This window comes from Rhinopithecus roxellana, chromosome 4, assembly GCF_007565055.1.
Source record: "Rhinopithecus roxellana isolate Shanxi Qingling chromosome 4, ASM756505v1, whole genome shotgun sequence".
NCBI lineage: Eukaryota > Metazoa > Chordata > Mammalia > Primates > Cercopithecidae > Rhinopithecus > Rhinopithecus roxellana.
In genome coordinates this window covers 31317030-31331969 of record NC_044552.1, presented here as the reverse complement: position 1 = coordinate 31331969, position 14940 = coordinate 31317030, and the positions used below count along the sequence as shown (strand labels likewise).

At 47.9% G+C, this 14940-nt stretch overlaps 1 protein-coding gene across 3 annotated transcripts in view; it reads left to right on the top strand.

Annotated features, from left to right (window-relative positions):
* Positions 1 to 14940, top strand: part of MDGA1 (MAM domain containing glycosylphosphatidylinositol anchor 1) — a 65295-nt gene that overhangs the window by 22507 nt on the left and 27848 nt on the right. For all 3 annotated transcript variants that reach the window (XM_010389716.2, XM_030929332.1, XM_030929330.1), the window contains exon 2: positions 10275 to 10414. In XM_010389716.2, the coding sequence (XP_010388018.1) occupies positions 10275 to 10414 (140 nt within the window). The remainder of the gene's footprint in view (positions 1 to 10274; positions 10415 to 14940) is intronic.

The window sequence follows — 14940 nt, the reverse complement described above, 5'->3', positions numbered from 1 at the left end:
GTCCCTTTATAGTTTTCATCAGGAGACCTAAAAGTCCTCATTAAAGGGCTTTCCTGGTGGCCTTCCAGACACCCTCTAGTTCTATAAGTGGGTGTGCAGATTAGACTTCCATTGATAGACAGTGAAGATTCTATGAGCATCACCTGCCACTCTCCATACCTGTGTGCCTTCCAGTGAGATCAGGATGTGGGCACAGTGGTGCTGAACATCCCCAGGGAATGGGACATAATGGACCGGCCAGCACTTACAGCAGAGGAGAGTTGTAAGGGCGCCAGCCTCTCCCAGAAGCTCCAGGCGCCACAGTGGCAGTGTCTGCAAATGGAACAAGGCTGTGCAAACTGTAGCAGGCTTGCATCTGACTATGAAAGCAGAGCTTGTTTTTGCACTCAATTGTGGTTGCAGGGTGGCGGCCTGCACACTGAAGCTTTCAGCTGTGGCTGGTTGCCGTATTCAGTGACAGCGCCCTTGTACCCAGAGGTCAGAGACACATGCACTCTGGTTAGGGAGAGATTTTTGCAGCCAAAGGGAAGGTTGGCTGAATATGGATTTGGTTTTGATGAGCAAAAAAGGCCTTGTATCGGGGAACAGGCTTTAATATGGTTTGTAGCAGGGAGAGGGCAGAGGTTCTTCGCCCAGAAGGGCTATGCCTCATTTGGCTCTGTGTCCCAGCGCTGAGGGCAGGAGATTTCACATAATAGGTGCTCAGAAAATGTTACAAAGCCAATTAATGAATCAATGGCAAATTAAAAGGTGATTGTGTGTGCCCTTTGAGGGACTGAGAGGACAGGGAGCGAGAGGGAGGATGGGAAGGGAATGGACTCAAACATGGGTCTAATGACCGAAGAGAGAATGACCAGAACTGGATGGGCCAAAAGTCTGTTGCTGCTTTCCCTCAAGATGCTCTGCATTAGGGCAAGGCTGGAGGAGATGGTGTGGGTGAGTTGGGGCTGTTTCAAGCCGGCTTTCCTAGCACAGAACTGGAGCCCTCTCCAGCCTCAGAGCACCCCTGAGAAGTCACCTGGTCCACCCCCGGCTGGTGGTGAACAGAGGACAGGCTCCAGCCATCTCTGCAGAGAGCGGGACTGTGGTAAGGGCAGAGCAAACCCCGATGCAGTGAGCACAGAAGGGCAGGGTTAATTTTCCCGAGAGGCCCACGCTCGATGCCTCACAGTCTGCAGAGAGGCTCGGAACATCATCCCTGGCAGAAGGAGGCCCAGGTGGAGCAGGCCAGGCGCCTGCCCAGGAAAGCCTCCTCCCAGGCCCCCGGCCACCATTCTCTGAGCAGCTAATTAAAAGAGAAAAGCCTGTTAATATTTCAGCACTGTTAACTCCGCTAAATTATTAAGTGTCCATTTGCATTACATGCATAAAAGGATCAATAAACACGTGCGTACCAGGATCGGGGAGGGCGAGAGGTGTCACGGCGAGGGAGGGACGGTTTCTGAGGATGCTGCACAGTGTCGGTCCTACCAGGAACGCGGAGACTCCGTCCTGAGCTGTGAGCCCTGCACTGGGCTAGGCACTTGGGAAGTGGAAATGCATGGGGGTTAGCATGAAAGATGGAGAATCAGACAGGCTCCAGACCAATGGGGTGTCCTTGGGTAACTTTTATAACCTTGCTGAACCTCAGCTTCCTCATCTGAAAAGTCCGAACCGTAATAGGCTTGTTAGGAGCAATAAATACGATAAAAGATATAAAGCACTCAATATATTGCTGGCAGAGTAAATGTCAATAAAGGGTAGCTATTGCAGTTAATGTTATATTATGGGGATGGGGGTGGGGTGAGGCCTGAGACAGCACTAGTCTCTAGTTCACTGCAATCCCTCCCTGCTCCCTCTCTGCCTCTCAGTAGGCCTTTATAGGCATCGTTCTTATTCAGCTTTTCCAGCTATTCGCTTCCCTAGTCCAGAGCCTGAGTGCCATAGCTCCCTGTTACCTCAGAATCAAGTTTAGCACCTCATACTGATAAGGGCTTGTTGAATGACTGTCTGAAGGAAACCAGGACCAGAACACAGATCGCAATTCTGTACCTCTCCATCCAGAACACTCAGTGATGCTTCTGGGAGGTGGCTGAGGTGGTGGCACTTGCTCTGTCATCTGTGGGCAGATAGAACTAACTCTGGACGGGGAATTTTGCAGCCCTTCCTTCTCCTTTTGTTTCCTTGCCCCTCCCTCACCCTGCTCTTTGGTCGTTTCCCAGCCCGCAGACTCACTTCCCCTGAAGGAGCCGGAAGCAGGAAGAAGGCAACGGTCCTCTTCATTGATTATTGGCTGAGCTTTTGTTTTTTTGAGATAGGGGTCCTGCTCTGTTGCCCAGCCTGGAGTGCGGTGGTGCAATCATGGCTCACTGCAGGCTCGATCTTCTGAGCTCAAGCAATCTTCCCTCTTAGCCAGGATTACAGCCATGTGGCACCACGCCCAGCTCATTAAAAAAATTTTTTTCATAGAGACGGGGTCTTGCTTTGATGCCCAGGCTGGTCTTGAACCCCTAGCTTCAGGCAATCCTCCTGCCTCAGCTTCCCAAAATGTTGGGATTACAAGCATGAGGCACTGCACCCAGCCTGAAAGAACTTTTGTTTTTCTTTTGTTTAGATGGAGTCTCACTCTTTCACCCAAGCTGGCATGCAGTGATACGGTCTCAGCTCCCTACAATCTCCACCACCTGAGCTCAAGCCATTCTCCCACCTCAGCCTCCCGAGTAACTGGGAACACAGGTGTGCACCACCATGCTGGCTAAATTTTTATATTTTTGGTAGTGATGGGGTTTCACCGTGTTGCCCAGGCTGGTCTCGAACTCCTGAGCTCAAGCGATCCTCCTACCTTGGCCTCCCAAAGTGCTGGGATTACAGGCCTGAAGGTGCTTTTAATCAAGGTTTTCCATTTGTCTTGCTGTCTGTCTTGTTTGGCCCTCACCCTAGTGTTGTATCCATGTGCATTTGGCAGTACCCCTACCTGTGGCTAGCAGCTGGGCATGGATTCTCTTATAGGGAGGGGATGGGGATCTTTGATGAAATTCCCCCATTCCAGTGAGAATTCTCTTTGGATCCTTAGTTGGCAGGTTGGAGTTTGTCTTAGTCTGACTCCCTGAGAGTTTGTGGCTTCCTCACTGGGCCTACTGGGTTCTGGAAGCCCCCACCATACCTGTACACCTTGGGTGTATACTTTTTGGGGAGGAAAAGAGTAAGCTGATAGGCCAGGAGCATTCCGCCTCGGCTGTGCACATTAGGATGCTGCCCCAAAGGTGACATGTCTCAGGCCACTTGGCTGTTCTCAACTAAGGGGCTGGGGAGGGGCGTGTTAACTCCTCAGCTGTCAGTTTTGTATTAAGCTTTTCTCCACTAGTTTTACAAAACATTGCTGTCTCTCAGGATGTTGAAGTGCTCTGCGAAGAAGGGGGTTTATGGCCAAATACATTTAGAAAGCACTGAGTGAAACCAAGTTACATGGATGTGTTTACTGCAGGACTTTTCAGAGCCTTTAATACTATACTTTGTGTGCTAAGTCTTTCTCACAGAGAGCGAGAGAAAGAACATGCAGTGTCCTTACTTGACAGTGAAGATCGTCTGTGATGGACTATCAGTGAACACTCTGTGGCACACAGGTTGGGAGAGGCTGTTTTCCTTTTCCATGGGGTTTTGTTGATAGAAATCAGGAGAGTAAAATAGCAAAGTCTCATAGACCAGAGGCAAGGAAACATACTTGGTTCTGAAATCCTGTTCAGTTTTTTATCCACCAATATGGTATCAGGCAAAGATGATCAAATCCAGCCATGCCTCTGAAATTCCTGGGGACAGTGAACAGAGTCCCAAGTTAGCAGGTGGAAGGCCTGGGTTTGAGTCTTGGCTGTGCTGCTGTTTCAGCGAGTGACTTGGACGAGACATTTCCTCTTCCAGGCGTTGGTCTCCTTCTCTGCCAATGGGGCTAAATGCGACTTTCCCTTTCTGCTTCACAGAACTGAGGCAAGGAGCTTGGAAAGGTACAGTGGACCCCAGGAAGGTACCAACCCTCATCATCTGTGACAGAGAAGGCAAGGTCCTCTCATGCAAAGGGCTTGAAGGCTGCAGGGGATGTGTGTTCTTGAGAGGAGTGCAGGATCATTTACAGAATAATAATGCTGGCTGACATTTTTAGATTGCCTACTGCGTACCAGGCACTGTTTTAAACACTTTACTTGAGTTTCCTTATTTATTCCTCACAACAACCCCATTTTGCAAATGAGAAAACTAAGGCTTAAGTAACTTGCTGAAAGCCACACAGCCAAGTGCACTAGTACCATGAGAAGGGGGATGCTTGGGGAAGGGCTCCAGTCCTTCCCACTTTCCAACCCCTCTGAAGCCCTGCACAGCCCTCAGCATGAATTTTGAACATATTCATGAAACACCCCTACCCGTTTAATGTCTGCTTGGAGCATTTCCACCCCTGGGTTGCATGTGTAGGGGTGCACAGCAGGTGGTCCCCTTTCCCTATCTCTTGCTCCTATTTCATCATCTTGGGAGCTGTCATTTATGGAGAGAGCACATACTATTTGACCAGGTGTTTTACATATATTGCATTAACCCCTCATACCAGCCCTGGGAGAAGGCATTATTGTTCTTATTTTATAAATGAAGAGGCCGAGGCTCAGAGAGGTTAAGTAATTTGCCCAGCACCACACAGCATCATCCAGCTAGTGGGTAGCAGAGCCAGGAATGGGCCCCAGATCATGTGACTCCACAGCTGTGTGCTTTCCATCTCTCTAAAGCAGACCTTTTCTCTCTCCACTGTTCCTTATCACATCCCCCTGTTTTCGAGTCATCATAGCATTTAACACACTCTGAAACCACCCTGTCCATTTCTGTTTCCTTTTTTGCTGTCCATCTCCCCAGCAATGCTCTTTGAGAACCATCCCTTGTTTGCTTTTCATGACAGTATCTCCAGCGCCCAGCACAGCGCCTGGCCCAGAAGCACTTATTGTTCGACAGACTGAATGAAAGGATTATGTCATGGTGTATCTGGAAACAGCCCTGCCCAGGTTGCCGTCCGAATCAGGAGATGCTGCTGCAGGCAGTGCCTCCCTAGGGTGTGTGGAGCTGGATGGAGGCTGAGGTTCAGTGGGCCAGGGGCCCTTTGGGGTTTAGGATCAGAGATATGGTTCTAGCCATTCCAGGGGTGACCTGAGCCAATGGGAGGCTGACTCATGTTAAGGAAACTCAGTGGGGGGTGATGAGCACATGGAAAGGCCAAGGCCAAGGGGCACTGGGTAATTTACTACTAGTGAGGACTCATTTCAGAAGGAAAACTGTACCTGGAACCAAATCAGCAATGGGAAGTGGCTCATCAAGTAAGAGTGAGAATAAAGGGAGCTGTAATAGTAAATGGATTATCCTGGATAATCTCAATGGTTAATACCATCCCAGGACGGTAGATGCTGTTTTCTAAAAACTGGGGTGTAATTTAGAAGGTATAATATGGTGAAGTCCAAAGCAGATACCTTGATATGCTTTTACTTGTGTATCCAGACACTGTACAACCACCACTCAGATCAAAATGTCCAACATTTCCATCTCTCTTCTTCTCCCCATGAAAGTTCTCTTGGCCAGGTGCAGTGGCTCACGCCTGTAATCCCAGCACTTTGGGAGGCCGAGGAGGGTGGATCACAAGGTCAGGAGTTCTAGACCAGCCTGGCCAACACAGTGAAGACCCATCTCTACTAAAAATACAAAAATTAGGTGGGCGTTGTGGCAGACACCTGTAATCCCAGCTACTTGGGAGGCTGAGGCAGGAGAATTGCTTGAACACGGGAGGCAGAGGTTGCAGTGAGCTGAGATTATGCCACTGCACTCCCGCCTGGGGACAGAGCTAGACTCCATCTCAAAAAAAAAAAAAGTTTTCTTATGCCCTTCCCAGCAAATAATCTCCCACCCCACCCAAGGGCAATCAGTGTTAGGCCTCTGTTACCCTAAGGTAAGTTTTTCCAGTTTTAAGTTTTGAATAAATGAAATCGCACACCATGTATTCTTTTTTTTTTTTCTGTCTTTAGCATTACAATACACTGTATGTTTGTGTCTGGGTTCTTTCACTCAAATTGTGCCTGTGAGATTCAACAGTGTCATGTCTCTACAGTTCACCTTTTTCACTTACGGTGAATATTCCTTTGTATGAAGATACCAGAACTTATTTGCTCATACAATTCTTGATGGATGACATGTAGGTTGTTCTTGTTTTGAGCTATTGTGAATAAAGCCACTGTGAATATTTTTGTGCTTATTGTTTGGTTGCCATAAGTACTCATTTCTACTGGGTACATATCCAGGAATGGAATTGCTACATCATGGGTTATACACCTATTTACCTTTAGGAGGTACTGCCCAAATTTCTTCCAAAGTGGTTCTAGCATTTTAGAGTTGGGTGGTCATCAAAGGGAGCTGGATCATCTTTTTTTTTTTAGACAGAATCTCACTCTGTTGCCCAGGCTGGAATGCAGTGGCATGATCATAGCTTATTGCAGACTTGAATTCTTAGGCTCAAATGATCCTCCTCCCTCAGCCTCCTGAATAGCTGGGACTGCAGGCACACACCCCCATGCCTGGCTAATTCTTGCAGTTTTTGTAGAGACAGAGTCTCACTATGTTGCCCAGGCTGGTCTAGAACTCCTGAGCTCAAGTGATCCTCCCACCTCAGCTTCCCAAAGTGCTGGGATTGTAATTGAGTCATCACATCTGCCCAGGAGCTGGATAATCTTAACAATGTCATCTCTGATATCCACTCATGGCCCCATCTCCAGTGGGGAAATACACCTGTCAGGTGACTAGAGGCCCTGTGTCTGCCGATCAGGCCCCATCTTCCCTGGCCTGTACTAGCTTGTGCCCTGAGAAAGTCCAGCTCTTCAGCTCTTTTTCAGTATTCCTTATCTGTCACCAAAGCTTCTGTCATTACAACACTGCCTTGCTACAGGCAAGCCACAGTGTCCAAGCTTACAGCTTATCTTCCATTGGAGCCTGTTAAATCGATGTCTTCCTTGTTGAGAGGCACCCCAGGCCTCTTGGTCTTATCAGCAACCAGCATGCACATCATCTTTTGGTGGGTTGTTTCTTGATGAGATTTCCTGAGGACTTCAGCCACAGATGGCTATCTCTTTCACGTATGGTGATGTTCATGCATTTTTATTGCATGAGGTGACAGTTTTGGGCCCAGTTCCCAGATTCTAGAGTGCATCTTATATAGGGACGACTATGTGCTGATTACAAAATTCATAGAAAGTGTGAGTTGAAAAAGACCTTAGAAGTCATCTAATCTACCCTTCCTATGGGTAGGGAAACTGAGGCCCAAGATGGTGAACTGGCTTGCTCAAGGTGTACATTGCTTGTCTCCTGACAGCCAGCCAGGTTCATTCCTCTGTGGCAGCCAGGCAGGCAGGATGGTCACCTGGACACTCAGACTCTGGGTTGGTAGCAGCTACCACTGTTTACCAAACCCACTACTGTTTGCAGAGACCCTCACTGTTAAACATAGCCTGTGTCACTCCCAATTGCTGACCAAGTTTAGCGACCTGCTACCAGGCTATCTCTGTGGACTCTACCTCTGTGATTAGTTCATGTCTGTCCCATCAGTGTTGGTGGAAGGCCCTACTTGCAGCATCTGTAAAACACATTACGACTCTACTAAGCTTTTTTCATTTATCCTGTGTTATCATCACATCTGCCATTGTGAGTTCTTAGGGTTGGTAGTGTTCTCTTCATTTTAGAGATGAGAAAACTCATGTCCAAAGGTCACTAGAGGTTTACTCTGTGTAATATAATTTGGGACTTTGCCCTGTCAACTAGCACAGAGCCTCCCTATTCCCTGAGGCCTGGTTCAAAAACTACCTCTTCCATGGAACCTTCTGTGGTTCTTCCTCCAGAAGATGGTGATGCCTGTTTTCTAAAATCCTAGGGCCTTCTATATCTCTCTTATGTCCCCCAGCAACTTCACCATGGGATATCCTTATAAATCCATTCATTCAGTGTTTGCTGAGTACCTGCTGTTTTCCAGGCCTTGTGCTGGAGATCCCAAGATAAAGCTCAAGGTCTGGTAGGCAGAAAGACAAGAATCCTGAATTTGACAGAAACACAGGCCTGATGCTTTGTTGTTGCACTAGGGGAGTGATGCACAGTGTAGACACATAAAGAAGGAAGGTGTCTGTCAGTCATGGGACATTTCCTGGAGGAAGTTGTACATTTTCTGTATTGGCTTTATCTTCTTATCTTCTTATCTCTGTTAACTGAGGAATCATGAGAATTATAAATTCAGAGAAGAGAACTTTATTTCTTATAGAGGGTTGAGTCCTGTGGGGTGGCCATCCTGACAGGCTGGGAAGTGTAGCCTCTGGCAGAGACTGAAAGCAGTCACTTTGAAAGAGGAAAGGTGAGACAGGAATTTCTGCTGAACAGGTGGGCCAGGTATACATTTTCAACAGGTTATGGGAGGAGCTATGAATATTCCCAAAGGGGGATGTACACATGCATAGTAAACAAACGTGCATGTTACATACATCTTATGTTCACTTTGGGGTGCAGACAACATTTAAATGCACCATAATCTGGCCTGTGTCAAAAGGTGACACAGAAGACACAAAGGCACTTAGTGGGCAGCCTCTGTCAACTGGCCAGAACCAGTCCATGGTTGCTGGTCTTTTATCTGGAGAAAGCTACTGAAATCAGTCTCTTGTCTGATCAAAGGTGTAGTTATGGCTGGTGGAACAGGAGGCCAGTTAGTCAGTGTCTGGCAGTAGATGGTCTGCAATTGTTTCAATATTGCTTATCTCCAGGCCAGTGCTTGTTTAGCTGCTAGAGAAAACAGAAGGCCTTGTGGCAACTAGAACATGGCTTATTCTTTAAGTGTAGGGGGTGTGACTTATTCCGGGCCTGGCATGACCTTAGGTCCTGTTTGTAATTTGATATCTCTTAGCCACAGAGTCTGTTCTATCACTCTTATGATTTCTATTTTAACACCACCGTGCCCCTCTTTAGAGCAGGGATGTCATTTGTACCTCCTTGTGTTCCTTATACCCAGTATCAGCTCTTCTACCTTCACTCTCTCCCTTCTCAGCTGTGAGCAGAACCTGTGAAGTTGGGGTCTTTTCCGCTTCCTAGAGTTTAAGCACTGGGGGGCTGGGACCTGGTTTGCCTTTAGGACAATGGGGCTAGACAATGAGGCAGGGGCTATGACCTTGGCAAGTTCAGTCATTTCCCACTGGGCCCATCCAGCCACATCCTAGCTTTGGTCCCCCAGCCTGGGTCACAGCCCAGCCCTGGGCACTGTGAGAGAGGTCGGGGAGGAGCCACAGCCTTTTGCCAGCTCCCAGGCCTCAAGTTCTGTGAGCACTTCTGTGCCTTGGAGAAGAAGCTGGACACAGCCTCAGAGAGCAATGAAAAAACAATGAAGGCCTTCGGGGAGGACAATGTGCAGCCGGGTGTGTGTGTGTGTGTGTGTGTGTGTGTGTGTGTGTGTGTGTGTGTGTGTGTGTGTGTGTGCGCGCGCCTATATGTCTTAGGTTTGGCTCTCTAAAAGCAAAGCCTGAGATGGTTGGGGCTGGGGAGTTATGGTCTAGGCAAGCTATTTGCTGGGAAAATGCTCTCAAGAGAAACTGAGGGAATGAGTGAGGCAGCCAAGCAAAGATGTGGCTCAGGAAGCTTAGCCTCAGCCTGTTTCCAGGGGAGCTCTGGAGTATGACAGCACCATAGTCACCCCACCTCTGTGTGTGTGTTTGTGTGTGTGTGTGTGTGTGTGTGTATGTATGTGTGTGTGTGTGTGTGTGTGTGTGTGTGTGTGTGTGTTGCAAGGGAGAGGGGGGTTATCTCCTAGGCATTTCTGGCCAAGGCAGCTGTCTTGGCTAAAGGCAATTCCCTGAGGAAGGCGAGTACCCTGAGCTGTCAGCAGCTGGGGATGGATGCACCTGTCACCTTGGGGAGCTGGGAGGGGCGCCGACGGCATCCACCGCCAGGACTGCTAAGATGGTGATGCTGAGTGACGACCGGTCTGTACAGATGACAAAGCCCCTTCACACAGTCAGCCCACTGAAAAGCACAGCTCTCTCGCAAGGGGTTGAGGAACTGTCCCTTTTCTGAGTTCCTGGCCCTCCTGGTTCTAGCCTGGGGGTCCTGGGAGGATTCTTTCCTGGGCTCAGCAGGGGCAGGCCTCTGAGGAATGGCCTGGAGAGATCTGGGCTGACTCGTCCCCAACACACTCAGGAGGGAGCCCCAGACTTCTGGCCTTGGCGCCTCTTCTCTAAACCTCCTCCATCCTCTCTTGCCAGCTCCAGCCCAGGCCCAGATCGTGCATGCGGGCCAGGCGTGTGTGGTGAAAGAGGACAATATCAGTGAGCGCGTCTACACCATCCGAGAGGGGGACACCCTCATGCTGCAGTGCCTTGTAACTGGGCACCCACGACCCCAGGTAAGCCCCCAGCCCAGCCTTGCTCAGGCCCCTCCTGCCCTCACCTTGCCTGGGCTCAGCACTTAAGAAGAGACAGCAGGATATGAGGACTTATGATGCACCACAGCATGGAGGCAGAGAACAGGAGATGGGGGCTGGGGAAATAGCTGGAAAATTAACTCTGTGGGGAAGGGCTGGAGGCTATGGGCTCATTCACCTGAAAACGTTGATGGCTGAGGGGAAAAATAGAATGCCGGTTGTTCAATTCCACTCCATTCCACGGATCTGTTGAGCAGACACATCCTTAGATGCACCTTCTAATGTGTCTGCAGGCAGACCATGTGCCAGGCACCGTGCCAGGCACTTTCTCCAGTGTTTTCCCCATGGAGCCTCACAGCTGTGCAGTGAGGAAGGCATTAGTGACCCCGTTTTGCAGCTGAGGAATTTGCGACTCAGCGAGGTTGGGTAAACTCCCAAGCGCACGTAGCTCTTGTGAGGATGGAAGCAGACATTGAATCCAGAACCAGTGTCCTCTTAGCTTACTCTGCTTCCTCCCAGCATGTCCATCTTTGATTTGGGGACTCCAGGAGTGGCAAGTAGCATAGAAAATGGGATCTCTATCTACTTCAGGCTTCTGGCAGGCAAGCTTCACACCCTTGAGGTTTAAAGAGCCAAAGCAATTAGAAAGAAACAGAAAATAAGAATCTGGGAATGCCAGATGAATTTTGTCACAGATACAGTGTATGGCTCAAGCAGGAAGCAGTGGCCCATGATCACTGAGTGCTGAAGGGAGGAGGTGGGCTGAAGGGATGGGAGGAATTTGCTGGTGAGCTGCTGTGACCTTTATAGTAGCAGCAGAAAGGGTGACAATTGGATCCTAGAAAGGACAGTGAAATACAAAATTCTTTTTCCTGGATCATTTTGGGAACATAGATGGCTTTAGTAGGTTTGGCCTTGAGACAGGCAGGTGGACAAAAAACTATGATCACTGCTGCTGCTTCTCAAAGGCATGTTTTAGAAGGGAAAACAATGCTGCTGGATTTAGGTCGATGTCTGTGTCAGGTGTGACCATTAAAGGATGGATGGTCCTCCCTACAAGCCAGTGAGGCCACTGGGTCATTTCTCCCTAAGGCTGCACTGGCCATCTGTGTGTGTCTCCTTATGTGTCCCTGTATGGGTCATGTGTGGTTGTGGCTATGTGTATGTGTACCTGGTTTTCTATTTCCATCAGTGGCTTCGTTCGTTCTACCACCCAGGCGCAAACCCTTGGGCTCATATTTGGCCTTGCATCTTCTCGTTCCTCACATCTAGCCAGACTCTGAGGCCTTGTTTTCTTTTTCCTTTTTTTTTTTTTTTTTTTTAGATGTGATCTCACTTTGTTGCCCAGGCTGAGTACAGTGGCAAGATCATAGCTTACTGTAGCCTTGACCTCCTGTGCTCAAGTGATCCTCCCTCCTCATACGACCAAGTAGCCGAGACCACGGGTGTGTGCCACCATGCCTGGATCATTTTTCCTTCTTTTTTTTTTGTAGATACAGGGTGTCCTATTTTACCCAGGCTGGTCTTGAACTCCTGGCTTCAAGCATTTCTCCTACTTCAGCCTCCCTAAGTGCTGAGATTACAGAGCCACTGTACCGGCATGCCTTTCTTTTTATGTCTCTTGCGTGGGTCTCCTCCTCTCTTTTCTTCATTAGCCCTCTAGGTCAGCCTATCAGTCCTGTCCCTTGGTCCATTGCAGTAGACTCTAAACTGACCTCCCAATCTCTCACCTCACCCCTCCTCCCATCTATTTTTTTTTTTCAAGACAGGGTCTTGCTGTGTCACCCAGGCTGGAATGTAGTTGTGCAATAAGGCTCACTGCAGCCTTGACCTTCTGGGCTCAAGCAATCCTTCCCCCTCAGCCTCCCAAGTACCTGGGACTACAGGCATGCGCCTCCATGCCCAGCTAATTTTGTTTTTGTTTTTTTTTTTTTTTTTTTTTTTTTTTTTTTGCTGCAGAGACAGAGTTTCACCATGTTGCCCATGCTGGTCTTGACCTCCTGGGCTCAAGTGATCCTCCCACCTCACCCTCTCAAAGTGTGGGGATTATGGGCATGCGCCACTACACCCGGCCCCCTTCAATCCGTTCTTGCACTTTGCTACCAGAATGATAACCCCTGTTGTGCTACATCATATCACTCCCCTGCTAAGAGATGTTCAATGGCTCCCCTTCATTTACCAGATTAATTCAACCTCCTAGGGATGGCATTGAAGACCTTCTACAGTCTGGCCTCCACCTGCCTCTCTTGTCTGATCTCCCACTGCCACCTTCCTCACACCCTGTGCTCCAGTTAGACTTGCCTCCCCATCATCCCCAAGTACAACCTTCCTGCTTTAGCTGCAGTTGCTTGCCTCTCCTAAAATGCCTTCTAGCTTTTTTGCTTGTTTCATTATAAGCAGTATTTATTGAGTACCTGCTATATGTAAGCAAAGTTATGGGTCCTAAAGATGCCCCTATAGTTTCTATTCTCATGGAGCATCCAGACTACTAGAAAAACAAGGAAAATACCATCTCATGACCCACTTAGTGGTCAAGATGGGGGACTGAGGGAACATGGAGTGCCTCACTCCAAACAAGCTGTGAGAAGGAGGGATATCTGGGGGCCAGAAATGCAGACAAAATCTACAGTGATGGCAGGGAGCAGAAGTTGAGGAACCTAGCCCGTGAAGAGACTGGCACTGCATACACACTGTACTGATAGTTGTATTAACACACACATAGGGGTATGCATTGAGGCTGCAGGTCCATCCATGGCTGGGAGCTGAAATTGAACTCTACCTAAAGCTGGAAGCTCAACAAGAGTGGCATCATCTATGAATGAGGACCAGAAGATCTCTGTCCTACAGCCCAGAGTCACTGCAGGGAACAGACTGTCCTTCAGGGTGTGGATATAAATGCAGCCACCTATGATATAGTATAACCCTAAACCTGTCTGTATTTTGCAATATTCAAATAGTGAGGAAACCGTAACCTGAGAAATCAACAAAAAAAGTTTTAGAATCTATGAACCCATGATCTTGGGTATAGGCAACCGCCTCTACCCAAGTAGTGAATGAGATCTGCACCACAAACAGGACCATAAAGGTCCAAATAGGACTTCTATGGAAGATGATCTCACTGAGTACAAACCTGTGGAGTAAAATTTTAAAATATTAAAAAATACAGTGCCAGAAGAGTTAGTCCATAGACCCAACAAGGTGAATAATTCACAACTGAGGAACCAGAGAAAATAGAGCAATTTGAAAGGATCTTCAAAATTAAAAAAATTTTAAATATTGGAAGAGATTATGGAAGGAATAGAATCCGTAAGACAGGAGATTATAAACCCTGATCAGTTAGGTACAGAAAGAAGCAAACAGAAATCCTAGAAATAAAAATATAGTCTTTAAAAAATTTGGCCTCAGTACTCTAGAGATAGCTAAAGAAAAAATTAGTGAATTGGATAATAGATCTGAGGAAATCAGCCATGCATTTCCAATGGAGTCCAGGGAAGACAAAGAGACAGGAGGTGTGAAAAAGAAGTTGAGAGACATGGAGGATATAATGAGAAGCTACAACATAAATTTAGCCATTCAAGAAGGAATTAATAGAAAAAGAGAGGAGGCAATATTTAAAGAGATGAAGGGCCAGGCTCAGTGGCTCACACCTGTAATCCTAGCACTTTGGGAGACCAAGGTGGGAGGACTGCTTCAGACCAGGAGTTCAAGACCAGCCTGGGCAACATAGTGAGACCCTAGCTCTCCCCCCCCCCCCAAAAACAATTAGCCAGGTGTGGTGGCACACACCTGTAGTCCTAGCTACTTGGGAGCCTGTGACAGGAGGATCCTTGAGCCCAAGAGTACCACTGCACATCAGCCTGGGTGATAGAGCAAGACCTCATCTCTAGTGATAAAAAAAAAAAGAGAGAGAGAGATAAAGACTGAGAATTTTGTAGAATTGAAAAAAGGTAGGAACTCTCATATGTATAAAGCATACCAAGGCTTGAGCAGTATGTAAACAAACTCCATCCAAACAAAATGTTTTATGTAAACATAAAACATCAAGTACAAAAGGATCAAATGTTTTCATGTCCCTATTATCTCTCCAAAGCACTCTCTGATCCGGTATGTCTTGCCTGAAACTGCCTCTAACTTTTCCTAGGTTTTGTAACCTCTAGCTCCATGTGGGTAGAGTCAAATATGGGCAGGGGACGAGAGCACCAACACTGTGGTCCTGGGTGGTCCCTCCCCGCATAAGAAAGGTTGCCTTTCACCCCTTCTCCCCAGCCTTACTTTTCTGGCCTCTGGCCTGACCTGTTCATCAGGTTTGGGCTCCCTGCCCTGTCTCTGTAATAAGCAAGCCTCCCTACTTAAAGACTGAAGTCTGTACCCACTGCCCCTGCCTCTGCCCCACTCCTTAGACTTAGTTATCTAAAACTGGTCTGTTTTACTTAAAACCCTGGCACCTTGAGTAACAGGCTCAGGTTTCTCATGCAATCCTTGATATTTCTCTATAATCTAAGACAATA